Raw genomic sequence first — 11,297 nt, 5'->3', positions numbered from 1 at the left:
ACATATGATTGAATTATTAACACTTGGAAACTTAATTCAATCACAAGATTGAATCATGTTATTGAACATTACACCGCAACAGTGTCACTAAAAATAACAAGTCAACCATTACAAGGTTGCAATATGTAAGTTTTTGCATGTGCCTGATTATTTGATCTCTTTTGTCTGTGAGGGTTGTAGAGCAGCGTGGAATGAATGTTGAACTGTTGAATACTGAAGAAGAGTTCAGGTGTTGGTAGCAGAAATATTCACAGAAACCACTGCGACTCAGGTGGACTATTGTTTAACGTTGGCCTATAAACTGTCTCTCACCTTCACAGAACAAGAAAACTTGTTATATCAGGCCTTTTGTGTTGAGGTAATAGAAGCCCTTGATTTGGAGCATGCATTGTAATTTGAGGACTTTGTTGCAACAATGGTTTTTCTGAAATCAGCCTCAGTTACTTACTTGGAATTTGTTACAGATGTTCCATGTTTCTTTCTTTCACTTGATTTCAAAGAATCTGCCAGGTGAAGTGAGAGAACGAATGAATGAATAGAGCTGATTTCATAGCTGTGATTGGTTGGTGTCCAATAATTATATGCTGACTGACCAAAACGTCGAAATAATAATAACAACAACAATAACAACAACAACAATAATAATAATAACAACAATAATATGAATAACAATAATAACTAATAATACATCAGTAAGGTTGATTACGTGGCGGATGACCTCAGCAGGACAGCATGCTGTATAGTAATTTGCAATACTGTGGCTGTGTCAGTCTGGTGACGCCACGGCCGGACGCTCCATATTTGGCTATGCCCCGCTTGTTGCTAAAACCACTGGTTTCCAGCAAGAGAGTCAGACGATCGACAGACTGCACAGGTTACTCGCTCAGTAGCAGCACAGACACAGAACAGAACCTTTAGGAATACATCAGAGGAGATGATGTCAGTCACAGCAGCTCTCGTCTCTACACTCTTCTTTCTCTCCACACGCTCCGCCTCAGGTGAGTCCACACTGCTCGCTCTTCATTCCACGCGTTCTCTCAAATGACCTTAAAGTCAAATTGTAGTAGCGCGACATATGATATGTACATACAATATCAAATACTATGATTCTCTGTGTGGATCAGTTTGTTTTGTAGTATTGTGAGTGTGAAAATGTAAATGTATAGCAAATGTAAAGTTGGATTCACATGAACAGATCTACATGAACAGGTCACTGGAGGAGCAGCATACAGTCGTTCGTTTAGTGTTTATGTTTAGATTTCCGGCACACATAGAAATACTCTTTACAGTTTTCATGTCTTATAGAGTTTTCAGTACAAGTCACTACACACTTTGCAGGATTAATATTTGAAAAAAAATGTTTGAACACCAGTGGACACTCGTGCTTTATAGGCTGTAAATCACATTTAAGAATTAAAGATTACCTGTAACAATTTAATGTTGAGGCATTTGTTAGTACCTAAAACATTATGTAACATGAGGGGGGGGGGGGGGACTGCTGTTTCTTCTCAGTATTTGCTCATACTGCGAAGAAACAGCAATGACTTACCACAGTGTATAGCTGTTGTTAATAAGAAATGACTGATCTGACTTAAACAACTCAGGTAAGGTAAGGTAACAGACTGCTGATATAAAAACAGCCCTTCTCTTATGTTCTTTGGGCGCCACACTTTCTACTGCTGCTTTGTAGTCATAAAACCCACACATTTGTGGTTGTGACAGAACAGTCAGTCCAATAAAATATAGGACCAAGGATATTTTACACTGACAATCGCAACATGCTCTATTCACAACATTAACATTATCTTATCTCACTGACAAAGTGCTGTATCTGAACTTGTGGCTTTTTTAATTATTTCTGGTCCACAGTGCCTCATTTGTGCAAAGCTTTTTTCTCTCTAATGAATGTGTGTAGTCCTACATATTGTGACGGGCCTCAATTAAGGTGTTAAGTGTTTATTACTTAAAAGTGTAGTTTAGTGTTAAATAGTGTTCAGTGTGTAGAATTTTGTGATATCTAGTGTTGAAATTGCATTTTGCAACTGATTACCCCTCACCTCACGCTCTCCTTCCAAACATGAAAAAGAAACTGAAGCAGCCTTTAATTGTCATGAAAACTCAAAAGGTGTTTAGTTTGTTCAGTCTGGACTAATGTAAAAAACATAGTGGCCTCTGTAGAGAGGGTCTCCTCGAAGTATTTAAATTTAAAGGGCCTTTTCTGGGGTAAGGAAACTACAATTCATACAATTTAGATGAAATAAACTAGTGAAAACATTATGAGAATTATTCTACATTAAATAATAGTTCCCTTTCACTTAAATCTTACACACTGGGCCTTTAATAGTTTAAAACTTATGGCACTAAGGCCCTATCACTGTGTGACAGTCCCCTGTACAGCTCACCTATGGAAATTACTTGTATAAGTTAATAAAGTATATAAAACACCTTTGGTGTATTGTTTTCTTTCATAATGACAGGAGTCAACATTTGTGTGTCACTATAACCTTCATTTAAATCATGTTAGTATAGTATCTTACACAAATTGTCTCATTTTCCAGGCTCCTATCCCCAAGCACAAAATTGGAAATCAACCAACTTTAAAACCATTTTGTCCTGGGAACCAAAACCATCAGCCACTTACAGCTACACTGTGGAGTACTCTAAGTAAGTACCTGCATCCGAACCCTCACCCTTTAACTCTTTTAACAAATGGCATTTAATTCCCAGAAACGTTCATCTTGTCAGTGTGTCCACGGAAAGCAAATGCCCTCACACTTTCCCGCTATGTGACCTAGCAGGAATGAGTTTTTCCATTATTGATTCAGTAAAAGCTTTTACTGGAATGTATATTTTAGGCCAGAGCTCTTTAAATAGTAAGATAACTAAAAGACAATTGACCTTTGTGATTCAATAAGAGAAAAATGAAAGAGGCAAGAGCAATGTCAACAATCAAATAGAATTAACAAATGCCAACAGCTGCAAACAGCTCTTTCAGCTCATTGTTCCACAGTATATTCACATCAATGTTATTTTGCACAGATAATAAATTATTTATTTCTGACTGTATGCGTTATAAATGATACCCAGACTAGACAGACTTAAGACCTAATTTATTGCTCATCTGGTGTCTATTATAGACTAAATAAGACTATTTTCATCCATCATTCATGTCCATATGAAACTTGTCAAATTTTACAGGGTTTCAGGGAACAATCAGAGGACTCCTCACTGTATCCAGACCACAGAAACAGTGTGTGATCTGCCCAGCTCTCTGACTGACCTGAACGCCTACTACACAGCTGACGTCCTGTCTGAAACCCCGAGGGGGGCCACCACTGACCTCATTGAGTCCCCTCACACCAGCACACCACGGTTCTGCCCCTACAAAGACAGTACGTTCTTCTGCTACACTCGTGAAGACTTTTTTCTAATTGACAAAATATGTTGGAAATAACAGCTGTTAAATTGTCCCAGAGCCCGTCAGGGCTCCGGTCCTTCCCAATGACCTCTTGTTGCAGCTCAGCTCTGTCTTTCTCAAGCTGCTTTCTGACATGCACCGAACTCAGCAGTTCCTCAGTATATTTGCCAGAGGAGGTGCATGTGTGAATGCAAATGTCCAAGTGAGACGCTCCCCAGTTTTTGCAGACTTTCTCCTCCTGGCCTCCTAGTATAATGTCCGTAGAATTTCAGGATAATTCTACGGAAGTGTATTGCATTCACTTGAAAAAAAACAAAACAGTTTTTTCTGAGTAATTTATTTTTTGGTTTGTTTTTTTGAATATTTTTTTCTGTTTTTCTGACAATTTTTTTTTTCTGTTTTTCGCAGTAATTCTTATCTGTTTTTCGGAGTAGTTTTTTTTCTGAATTTCTGAATTATCGAGATACTTCGAACTCCCTCGGAACCTCCAACCTGCAAGTGACTCCCATGGACCTATGGTGACTCCTGCCCGCACATACATGCCCCATCTCAGCAGATCTGAATGGGCTTTCCTTCTGAGCAACCGCAAAGTCCTCAGGTGCCTGCGTAGAATCGACAAACTAATGATAATACCATCTATATGACTTAAAGACAGGACTATCTCCCAGTGTCTTAAACCCAGATCAAAGTAAAACTTGATGAAACTAAACAAGCAGGTCATGTTTGTTTCCATTACATCTAGCTCTCAATAAAGGAATGAAAGCGTCTATTGTTTCAAATGCTCTCTAAACGCAGAAAAAAAAAAAAAATTCCGAAAAACAGAAGAAAAATTACTTCAAAAAATAGGAAAAAAAAGTCAGAAAAACTGAAAAAAATATTGATTTAGACATGCATTGTAAACAGAGTTTTTTTTTTTTTTCAAGTGAATGCAATGCGCTTCCGTTCAATGTGAAAGCACTGTGAGAGAGAGTGTTTGTGTGTGTGTTGCTGTTGTGAACATGTCTGGGCAGAGAACCTCCTGTTGTGTTGTGCATGTTTGAAAGTCAGACTATGGGTAAACTCTGTAGCCAATACTGCTCACTTTACCTGTCATATCTAAAAATGGCTTCAGCGTTGTCAATGCTCACAATTTTTTGGCCTCTAACATAATTAAAATGGTAACTTCCATGAGAGATTGTTGAGTTTTATCAGCAGAGTGGTGCTGCTGACGATGCGTAGGAAGGAGTCTGACGACTTCTCTCATTTAAGGACATTTATTTAGGAACAATGAAATGTGGCCATCTGCCAGTTGGGTTGAGCGCGGACTGACTGAATATGAAAAGTCACGCATAAAAATGTCCATGTACGGGAAGTCCATTAGGTCACATACAATACATGAACATTCATCACATTAATTATTGTGTGTGCTCTTGCGCCCTCTTGTGTCGCTAAGAGTAAACAACATTTACAGTCATGTAACCTGAGAACATAAGAAATAGGCTTACATTTTAACACCCCCACTTGTACTCAGGCTGGTAACATAAAAACACCAAAACAAGATTGAACAAATGTGTACCTTTGGCTTACACATATTAGTCACCAAAAAGAAGACCTGCAAACTTTCCCAGTTTGAACTTGCTGACAGGCTTCGTCATCACATCAGCGACCATTTCATCAGTAGCACAGTACATTAAATTCACCTTACCCTCATTCACAGTAGACCTAATAAAGTTATACCTAATGTCTATGTGTTTACAACGCTTTCTATTCACAGGATTTCTGGCAAGAGCAATCGTCCCCTGATTGTCTTCGTGTATTACCGTTTGTGTGTATTGGTAACCATCCATATTCTCCAGTAATTGTTCTAGGTAAAGGCATTCCTGAACAGTAGAAGCAAGTGCCATATACTCTGCTTCGCATGTGGAAAGTGCACATGCGAGTAGGTTGCTTCTTTGTCTTCCATGAAACAAGTGCACTGTTTTCACTAAGACTAACACAGTATCCTGTGGTACTGCGGCGATCACTGGTATCAGCCGCCCAGTCTGCATCACTGTAGGCTTTCATACCAAGATTCTCAGTGCTTCTCCTAAAGGTTAAACCTTGGTCTGCTGTACCTTTAAGGTATCGCAGGACATGCTTCACAGTAACCCATTGCTCCTCTGTAGGCTCAGCTAGGTACTGTGACAGCCTGCTCACCACAAAACTCAGATCAGGCCTAGTGCAGGTCGTCAGGTATATCAGACTGCCCACGGCCTCTCTGTACATCCTGATATCTGTCATTTTAACTGCATCATTAATGTATTCGAGCTTTTGCTCACAAGGAGTATCTCTCACCCTGCATTCTGACATGTTGAAACGCTGTAGAATTTTGTGAGTGTACTCCTCTTGTGACATCTTAATGCAATCATCAGAAAAATCAAAATCAATACCAAGAAAATGTTTGAGTTGCCCCAAATCTTTCATCTTGAATTGCTTTGCAAGCATCCCTTTCACCTTTTTCAGTTTTCCTTCATCGCTTGCAGCGATGATCAAGTCATCTACCCACACAATTAAGATCACTTTCCCTTCTTTAGACTCTTGAGAATAAACACAGTGGTCAGCTTGGTTTTGTGTGAAACCATTTTCAGTTAAGCAATCATGTAAAACCCTGTTCCAGTTTCTTCCAGACTGTTTGAGACCATAAAGCGATTTCTCTAGCCTATAGACTACACCCTCTTTTTCCTCATAGCCCTCTGGTGGATTGATGTAGATTTCGTGGTCTATGGGGGCGTGTAAGAACGCGGTTTTCACGTCCATTTGGTGGACCAGTAAATTTTCCTGCACTGCCTTCTGTAGCAAAATTCTAACACTGGTTAGATCTGCTGTAGGTGAAAACGTTTCCCCATAGTCTACACCCATTTTCTGGCTGTAGCCCTTGGCGACAAATCGAGCTTTGTGCTGGTCATTCCCATCTACACCAGACTTGATTGCGTAAACCCACCTACCCCCCACTGGTTTCTTGCCCACAGGTAGTGTTGTCGGGGTAAAGGTTTTATTCTCATTTAGAGACTGGATTTCCTCATTCATTGCTTTTCTCCATTCTTTTGAATTGTCTGACTGCATTGCTTCACCATAAGTTTGCGGAATGCCACAAACTGCTCTGCAGCAGTAGTCTACTGTGACATGCATCCCGTCACTATCACTGTCTTCTGTCACAAATTCGCCTAGGTAATTTGGTGCCCTCCTTTCTCTTGTTGGATACCGCCTACTCTCAGTAGACTCATTTGCTGCCCTTGGACTATCGCAATCTGGACTTTCACCGGGTTAATTTTGCTCTAGAGCCTTTTCTGCACTCCTGTTGACCCCCTGCGTCCCCCTAGTCCTGACTCTGTGCCCCACACTGTCATCAATTAGATCTGGCTCATCTGTCTGTGTTTGTTTTTCTGAAGCTGTTTTGCTCACAAATTTCACCAGCCTGTGTTTTTGCACTTTGTTTGTATTTGAGTGATACACTAAATACGCTGGGCTATTTTTGTCGTACCCCACAAAACGCCCCTGATCACACCTTGAGTCAAGCTTCCCCTTTTCCTGCTTATAAGTGTAGCAAACAGACCCAAATCGTTGCATTCTGGACACATTGGGCTTTTTGTTTGTCAACATCTCGTAAGGAGTCAGCCCTGTGCGCTTGTTCAAGCATCTGTTGCGTACCATTGCGGCTGTTTGTACTGCGTAGTGCCAAAGGTGTTTTGGTAACTCACTTTCAATTAGCATGCACCTGCCCATCTCGAAAAGAGTACGTCACCCACGTTCTGCTGTTCCATTTTGGTGCGGTGAGTACGGAGCTGTCGTCTCATGCCTAATTTTGCTTTTCCTCAGCAGCGCCTGGAAATCACCACCTGTGAACTCAGTTCCATTATCAGATCGCATACACTTCACCTTCCCATAACGGGATACATCTGCAAGGAATTTTTCAGTTGCCTGCACTGCATCACTCTTTTTCTTTAGAAAGTAAACAAACACTGTATTTGAATAATCATCAGTAAAAGACTGTGCATATTTGTACCCATCTAATGACTCAGTGGCTATTGGACCTGCAAGGTCTGTGTGTATCATTTCTAAAGGAGCCTTTGCTCTGGCATCGGGGTTCCTATTTCTAGTTTGTGTAAACTTCCCTTGAATACACACTTCACACTCTTGCTCAGGCTTACTCATTTTCCCCTTGATCTGCATACCATCAACAACATCATGTAACCTAAGCACATCATCATAATTACAGTGGCCTAGTATCTCATGCCATGCTTGGATGTCGTGGGTTGCATTACACTTATCATCAGTGGACTCAATCTCAGTGTGCAGGTAGTACAACCTGCCAAACACATGAATGTCAAACCTGGTACCATATCTGGTTATCAAGACATCATTGCTTTCTTTGAAGACGACTGTAGACCCATTCGTGGTTGCTGCCTTCACCAAGAAAATGTTCTGCGGGTACGACGGCACATACAGAGTGTCCAACAGTTTCGCATTGCACCGCCGTCCACTGCTGTCGATGAGGGTAACCACTGCCGTGCCTCTCCGCTGAGCGACGCCGCTGCATCTGGTCCCATCAGCCAACTCAACGCTGTGAGTCTCCGGCCTGAAAGTGCTGTCGAAACTTGTGAACAAGGCGATGTCGTTGATGACGTGGGATGTGGCCCCGGTGTCCACCATCTGGCCCCTCTCCTGGATGGTGCGCGCCGGCTGCCGCTGGTCACTGGCCCGTCCGTCCGCCATCTTGAACGCAAAGTCCTCCTTTACCTCAGCATTCTCCGACACTTTGCTCACGCCGTCCCTTCGGTCTCTGTCTTTGTCTTTTCGTCTGCATGTCGCGTCCCTGTGTGTGTCATTTTTGCAAACACTACACCACGTCTTCTGTCGACACGCTCTCGCTCGGTGCCCCTTGGTCCCGCACTTGAAGCACACCATCTCCCTGTCGTCTTTGCCTGGTCCATGTGCGCTGCTACTGGGAGGTCGCCGTCCGGTTCTCCCCTGGGTCTTCATCACGCTGTCGTCGTTCGACCCGGTTGCTCTGATGTTCTCGGTTTCCTCGAAACTCCGCAATTTGGTCTTGAAGTCAGCAAATGTGATGTTGTCGTAGGTGTGCGCCACATGAATTGTGAATGGCTTGAAGCTCTCTGGCAATCCCTACAGCACCATAGCCACCAGCAAACTGTCCCCCAGCATTTCTCCCGCGCTTCTCAGGGCAGTTATGGCGGTCTCTGCTCTAATGATATAGTCCATTACACTTTCGCCGATGGACTTTTGAAGTGAGGTCAGTGTGGTGTACAAACTAATTATACGAGGCTTTCCCTTCCCTGCATAATATTCTCTCAGAATATGTAATGCTTTTCTGCCATCATCTTGCGCATCTCTCATTACCAGAGACAGACTTTTGTCATCTAGCAGTAGGATCAACTCTGCATACGCGTCCGCGTTTTTATCAGGATCTGCTGCTATTTCAGCTTCTGTTACTGGCTCATTCAACACAGTGTCTTTCAGCCCTAATAAACGAAAGTGTCCCAACAATTTAGTTTCCCATACTTCATACTTTGCCTCGTCGCCGTCGAATACCTGTCGATGTAGCCTGCTGCTACTTGCCCTTCGTTGCTCTGCCATGCTAGCTTGCCCCTCTCCTCAGGTTAGCAGCCTTCCTCAGCACGCGATCCGTTGCAACTTTCTTGGCTTTCGTCAACTATTTTCTCCTCCAAACGTCTCCTGGGCCCATAACCTGTTGAGTTTTATCAGCAGAGTGGTGCTGCTGACGATGCGTAGGAAGGAGTCTGACGACTTCTCTCATTTAAGGACATTTATTTAGGAACAATGAAATGTGGCCATCTGCCAGTTGGGTTGAGCGCGGACTGACTGGAATATGAAAAGTCACGCATAAAAATGTCCATGTACGGGAAGTCCATTAGGTCACATACAATACATGAACATTCATCACATTAATTATTGTGTGTGCTCTTGCGCCCTCTTGTGTCGCTAAGAGTAAACAACATTTACAGTCATGTAACCTGAGAACATAAGAAATAGGCTTACATTTTAACAGAGATACAGTGGTGTACATGCACAGGTGACAGTCTCCCTCCCTTCTCCACAGCTGAGATAGGCAAACCTGACTTCAAGCTGGAGGTGATTGAAAGCCAAAAGAAAACCACCCTGTATGTGACTGACCCACTCACCGCCCTGTTTAAAGATGGCCACCAGCTGAACATCAGGGACATCTTTGCTGACCAGCTGCACTATAAAGTCACCTATCGGAAAAACAAAAGCACTGGAAAGGTGAGTAAAAGGAGACATCACGATATCGGTCTCAAACAGGCATACATTTTTACTCATTACAAACTGCATGTTTTCCATTCTGTGTTTTCTGCAGAAAGTCCACATCTCTAAGACCAATTTAATAGAACTGATTGATCTGGACTTGCCTGTATGCCAGATGCGTCAGTGGAGAGTAACACACACACAGCAGTAGTCTAGTCCTGACACTGAAGTTTTGGTGGCATTTACTTTTCATTGGTATTCTGTGTGAACTTACACACCAAATAAGACATTGTGAAGTATTTTTGCTCAAAACCAAGCATGCAGTTAAAATCTCTATAGCTTCTTGATGTCAACAGTGTTATTTTCTACATGAATAGACTGGAGCATCTAAATGGAATTGAAATGAAAGTTGTGCGAAAGGATGGAAACAGGATGTATCCCTATATACCCTGTTTTATTCGTGGCAAAGCAAAGAATCAGTTAAAGCCGGATCTGACAGGACACTGGGTGTATTGCTGTGTGTGTGTGTGTGGGTGCAGCTGAAAAAAAAGCAGTCAATCGCAATGTCCCTTCTCGGGTTAAATAAAATGGTTGGCTGGTCTGGGAGTATGTCTAGATATACCACATGGCTCTCTTCAAAAGATGCAAGCATCATATGCAAATCAAAACTCGTAATTTAGTCATCTAAACATGGCACTGGTTTTTGTTAGGTTGCTACGCACGGGTCCTTTATCTAAAACTCTCTAAGTTTTACATTAACTGGAGCTGGGGACCATCAGTGAAGTAGAGGTAGCTGGCCACTGCCTCATATAATAATAGCCATGCTCATCCTGCCATTCAGATGAGTTTTGATTTCTGTAGCATTAATTTGATCTTGTTTTGGTCTGGAATTCAGTTCCTGTCAGCCTTATCAGTTGAATTTCTTTTTTGTTTTAGTTCTTTATAAATTACTTTTTGTTAGAAAAATCTGATCCATCATGTGTCTTCCCTTATTTAGTGCCAGATGACTCTGATGCGCCAAACCAAGTTATAAATTGCCTGTGAAAATAAAACTGAAAATCTTGTAATTGGTACTGATGTTCAAGGACAAAAGATTATCAGCAAAGTTGGAGAAGCAAAACAAATCAAAAATAAAGAACCTGGGTGTTACTCAGGACTAGATTTTAATCCACACATAAACAATGTCACAAAGATTGCCTTTTATCATTTAAGAAACATTGCAAGAGTAAGACTGTACCTCACTTTGGAAACTGCCAAAAAGTTGATTCATGCTTTTATACTTTCTCGCCTGGACTACTGTAATGCACTATATTCAGGATTACCGAAAAAATCCATCGATCGCCTACAGCTTTTGCAAAATTCAGCAGCCATGGTTTTAATGAGAAATAGGAAAATATTCCATATTACTCTTATTTTAGTGTCTTTACACTGGCTTCTAGCATCACTGAGGATTGATTTTAAAATTATTTTACTTGTTTTTAATTCTCTTAATGGTACAGCACCGTCATACATCTCTGACTGTTTATCGGAATATGTTACGAATCATTCCCTCAGGTCATCTACAGCGGGCTTGCTCAATGTCCCCAAAACAAACTATAAAAGGTTTGCGGAAGCAGCA

The 11,297-nt window shown here is 41.6% G+C and overlaps 1 protein-coding gene across 1 annotated transcript; it reads left to right on the top strand.

Annotated features, from left to right (window-relative positions):
- The first annotated feature begins 641 nt into the window (after positions 1-641).
- Positions 642-10,650, top strand: LOC138407161 (tissue factor-like). Its single transcript, XM_069521600.1, has 5 exons — positions 642-998; positions 2,559-2,664; positions 3,199-3,392; positions 9,516-9,697; positions 9,792-10,650. Exons 1-5 carry the CDS (start codon positions 935-937, stop codon positions 9,888-9,890), a joined length of 645 nt encoding a protein of 214 aa, XP_069377701.1. The 5' UTR covers positions 642-934; the 3' UTR covers positions 9,891-10,650.
- Positions 10,651-11,297: the final 647 nt, after the last annotated feature.

This window comes from Paralichthys olivaceus, chromosome 1, assembly GCF_024713975.1.
Source record: "Paralichthys olivaceus isolate ysfri-2021 chromosome 1, ASM2471397v2, whole genome shotgun sequence".
Taxonomy (NCBI): domain Eukaryota; kingdom Metazoa; phylum Chordata; class Actinopteri; order Pleuronectiformes; family Paralichthyidae; genus Paralichthys; species Paralichthys olivaceus.
The sequence above is the reverse complement of the archived record's forward strand: the minus strand, read 5'-3'. Positions and strand labels throughout refer to the sequence as shown.

Excerpts from the sequence above, each read along its gene's own strand:
- LOC138407161 (XM_069521600.1), top strand. The coding sequence starts at position 935 with ATGATGTCAGTCACAGCAGCTCTCGTCTCTACACTCTTCTTTCTCTCC. Across the intron at positions 3,393-9,515 it reads GTTCTGCCCCTACAAAGACA|CTGAGATAGGCAAACCTGAC; the intron begins GTACGTTCTTCT and ends CCTTCTCCACAG. Across the intron at positions 9,698-9,791 it reads AAAACAAAAGCACTGGAAAG|AAAGTCCACATCTCTAAGAC; the intron begins GTGAGTAAAAGG and ends TGTTTTCTGCAG.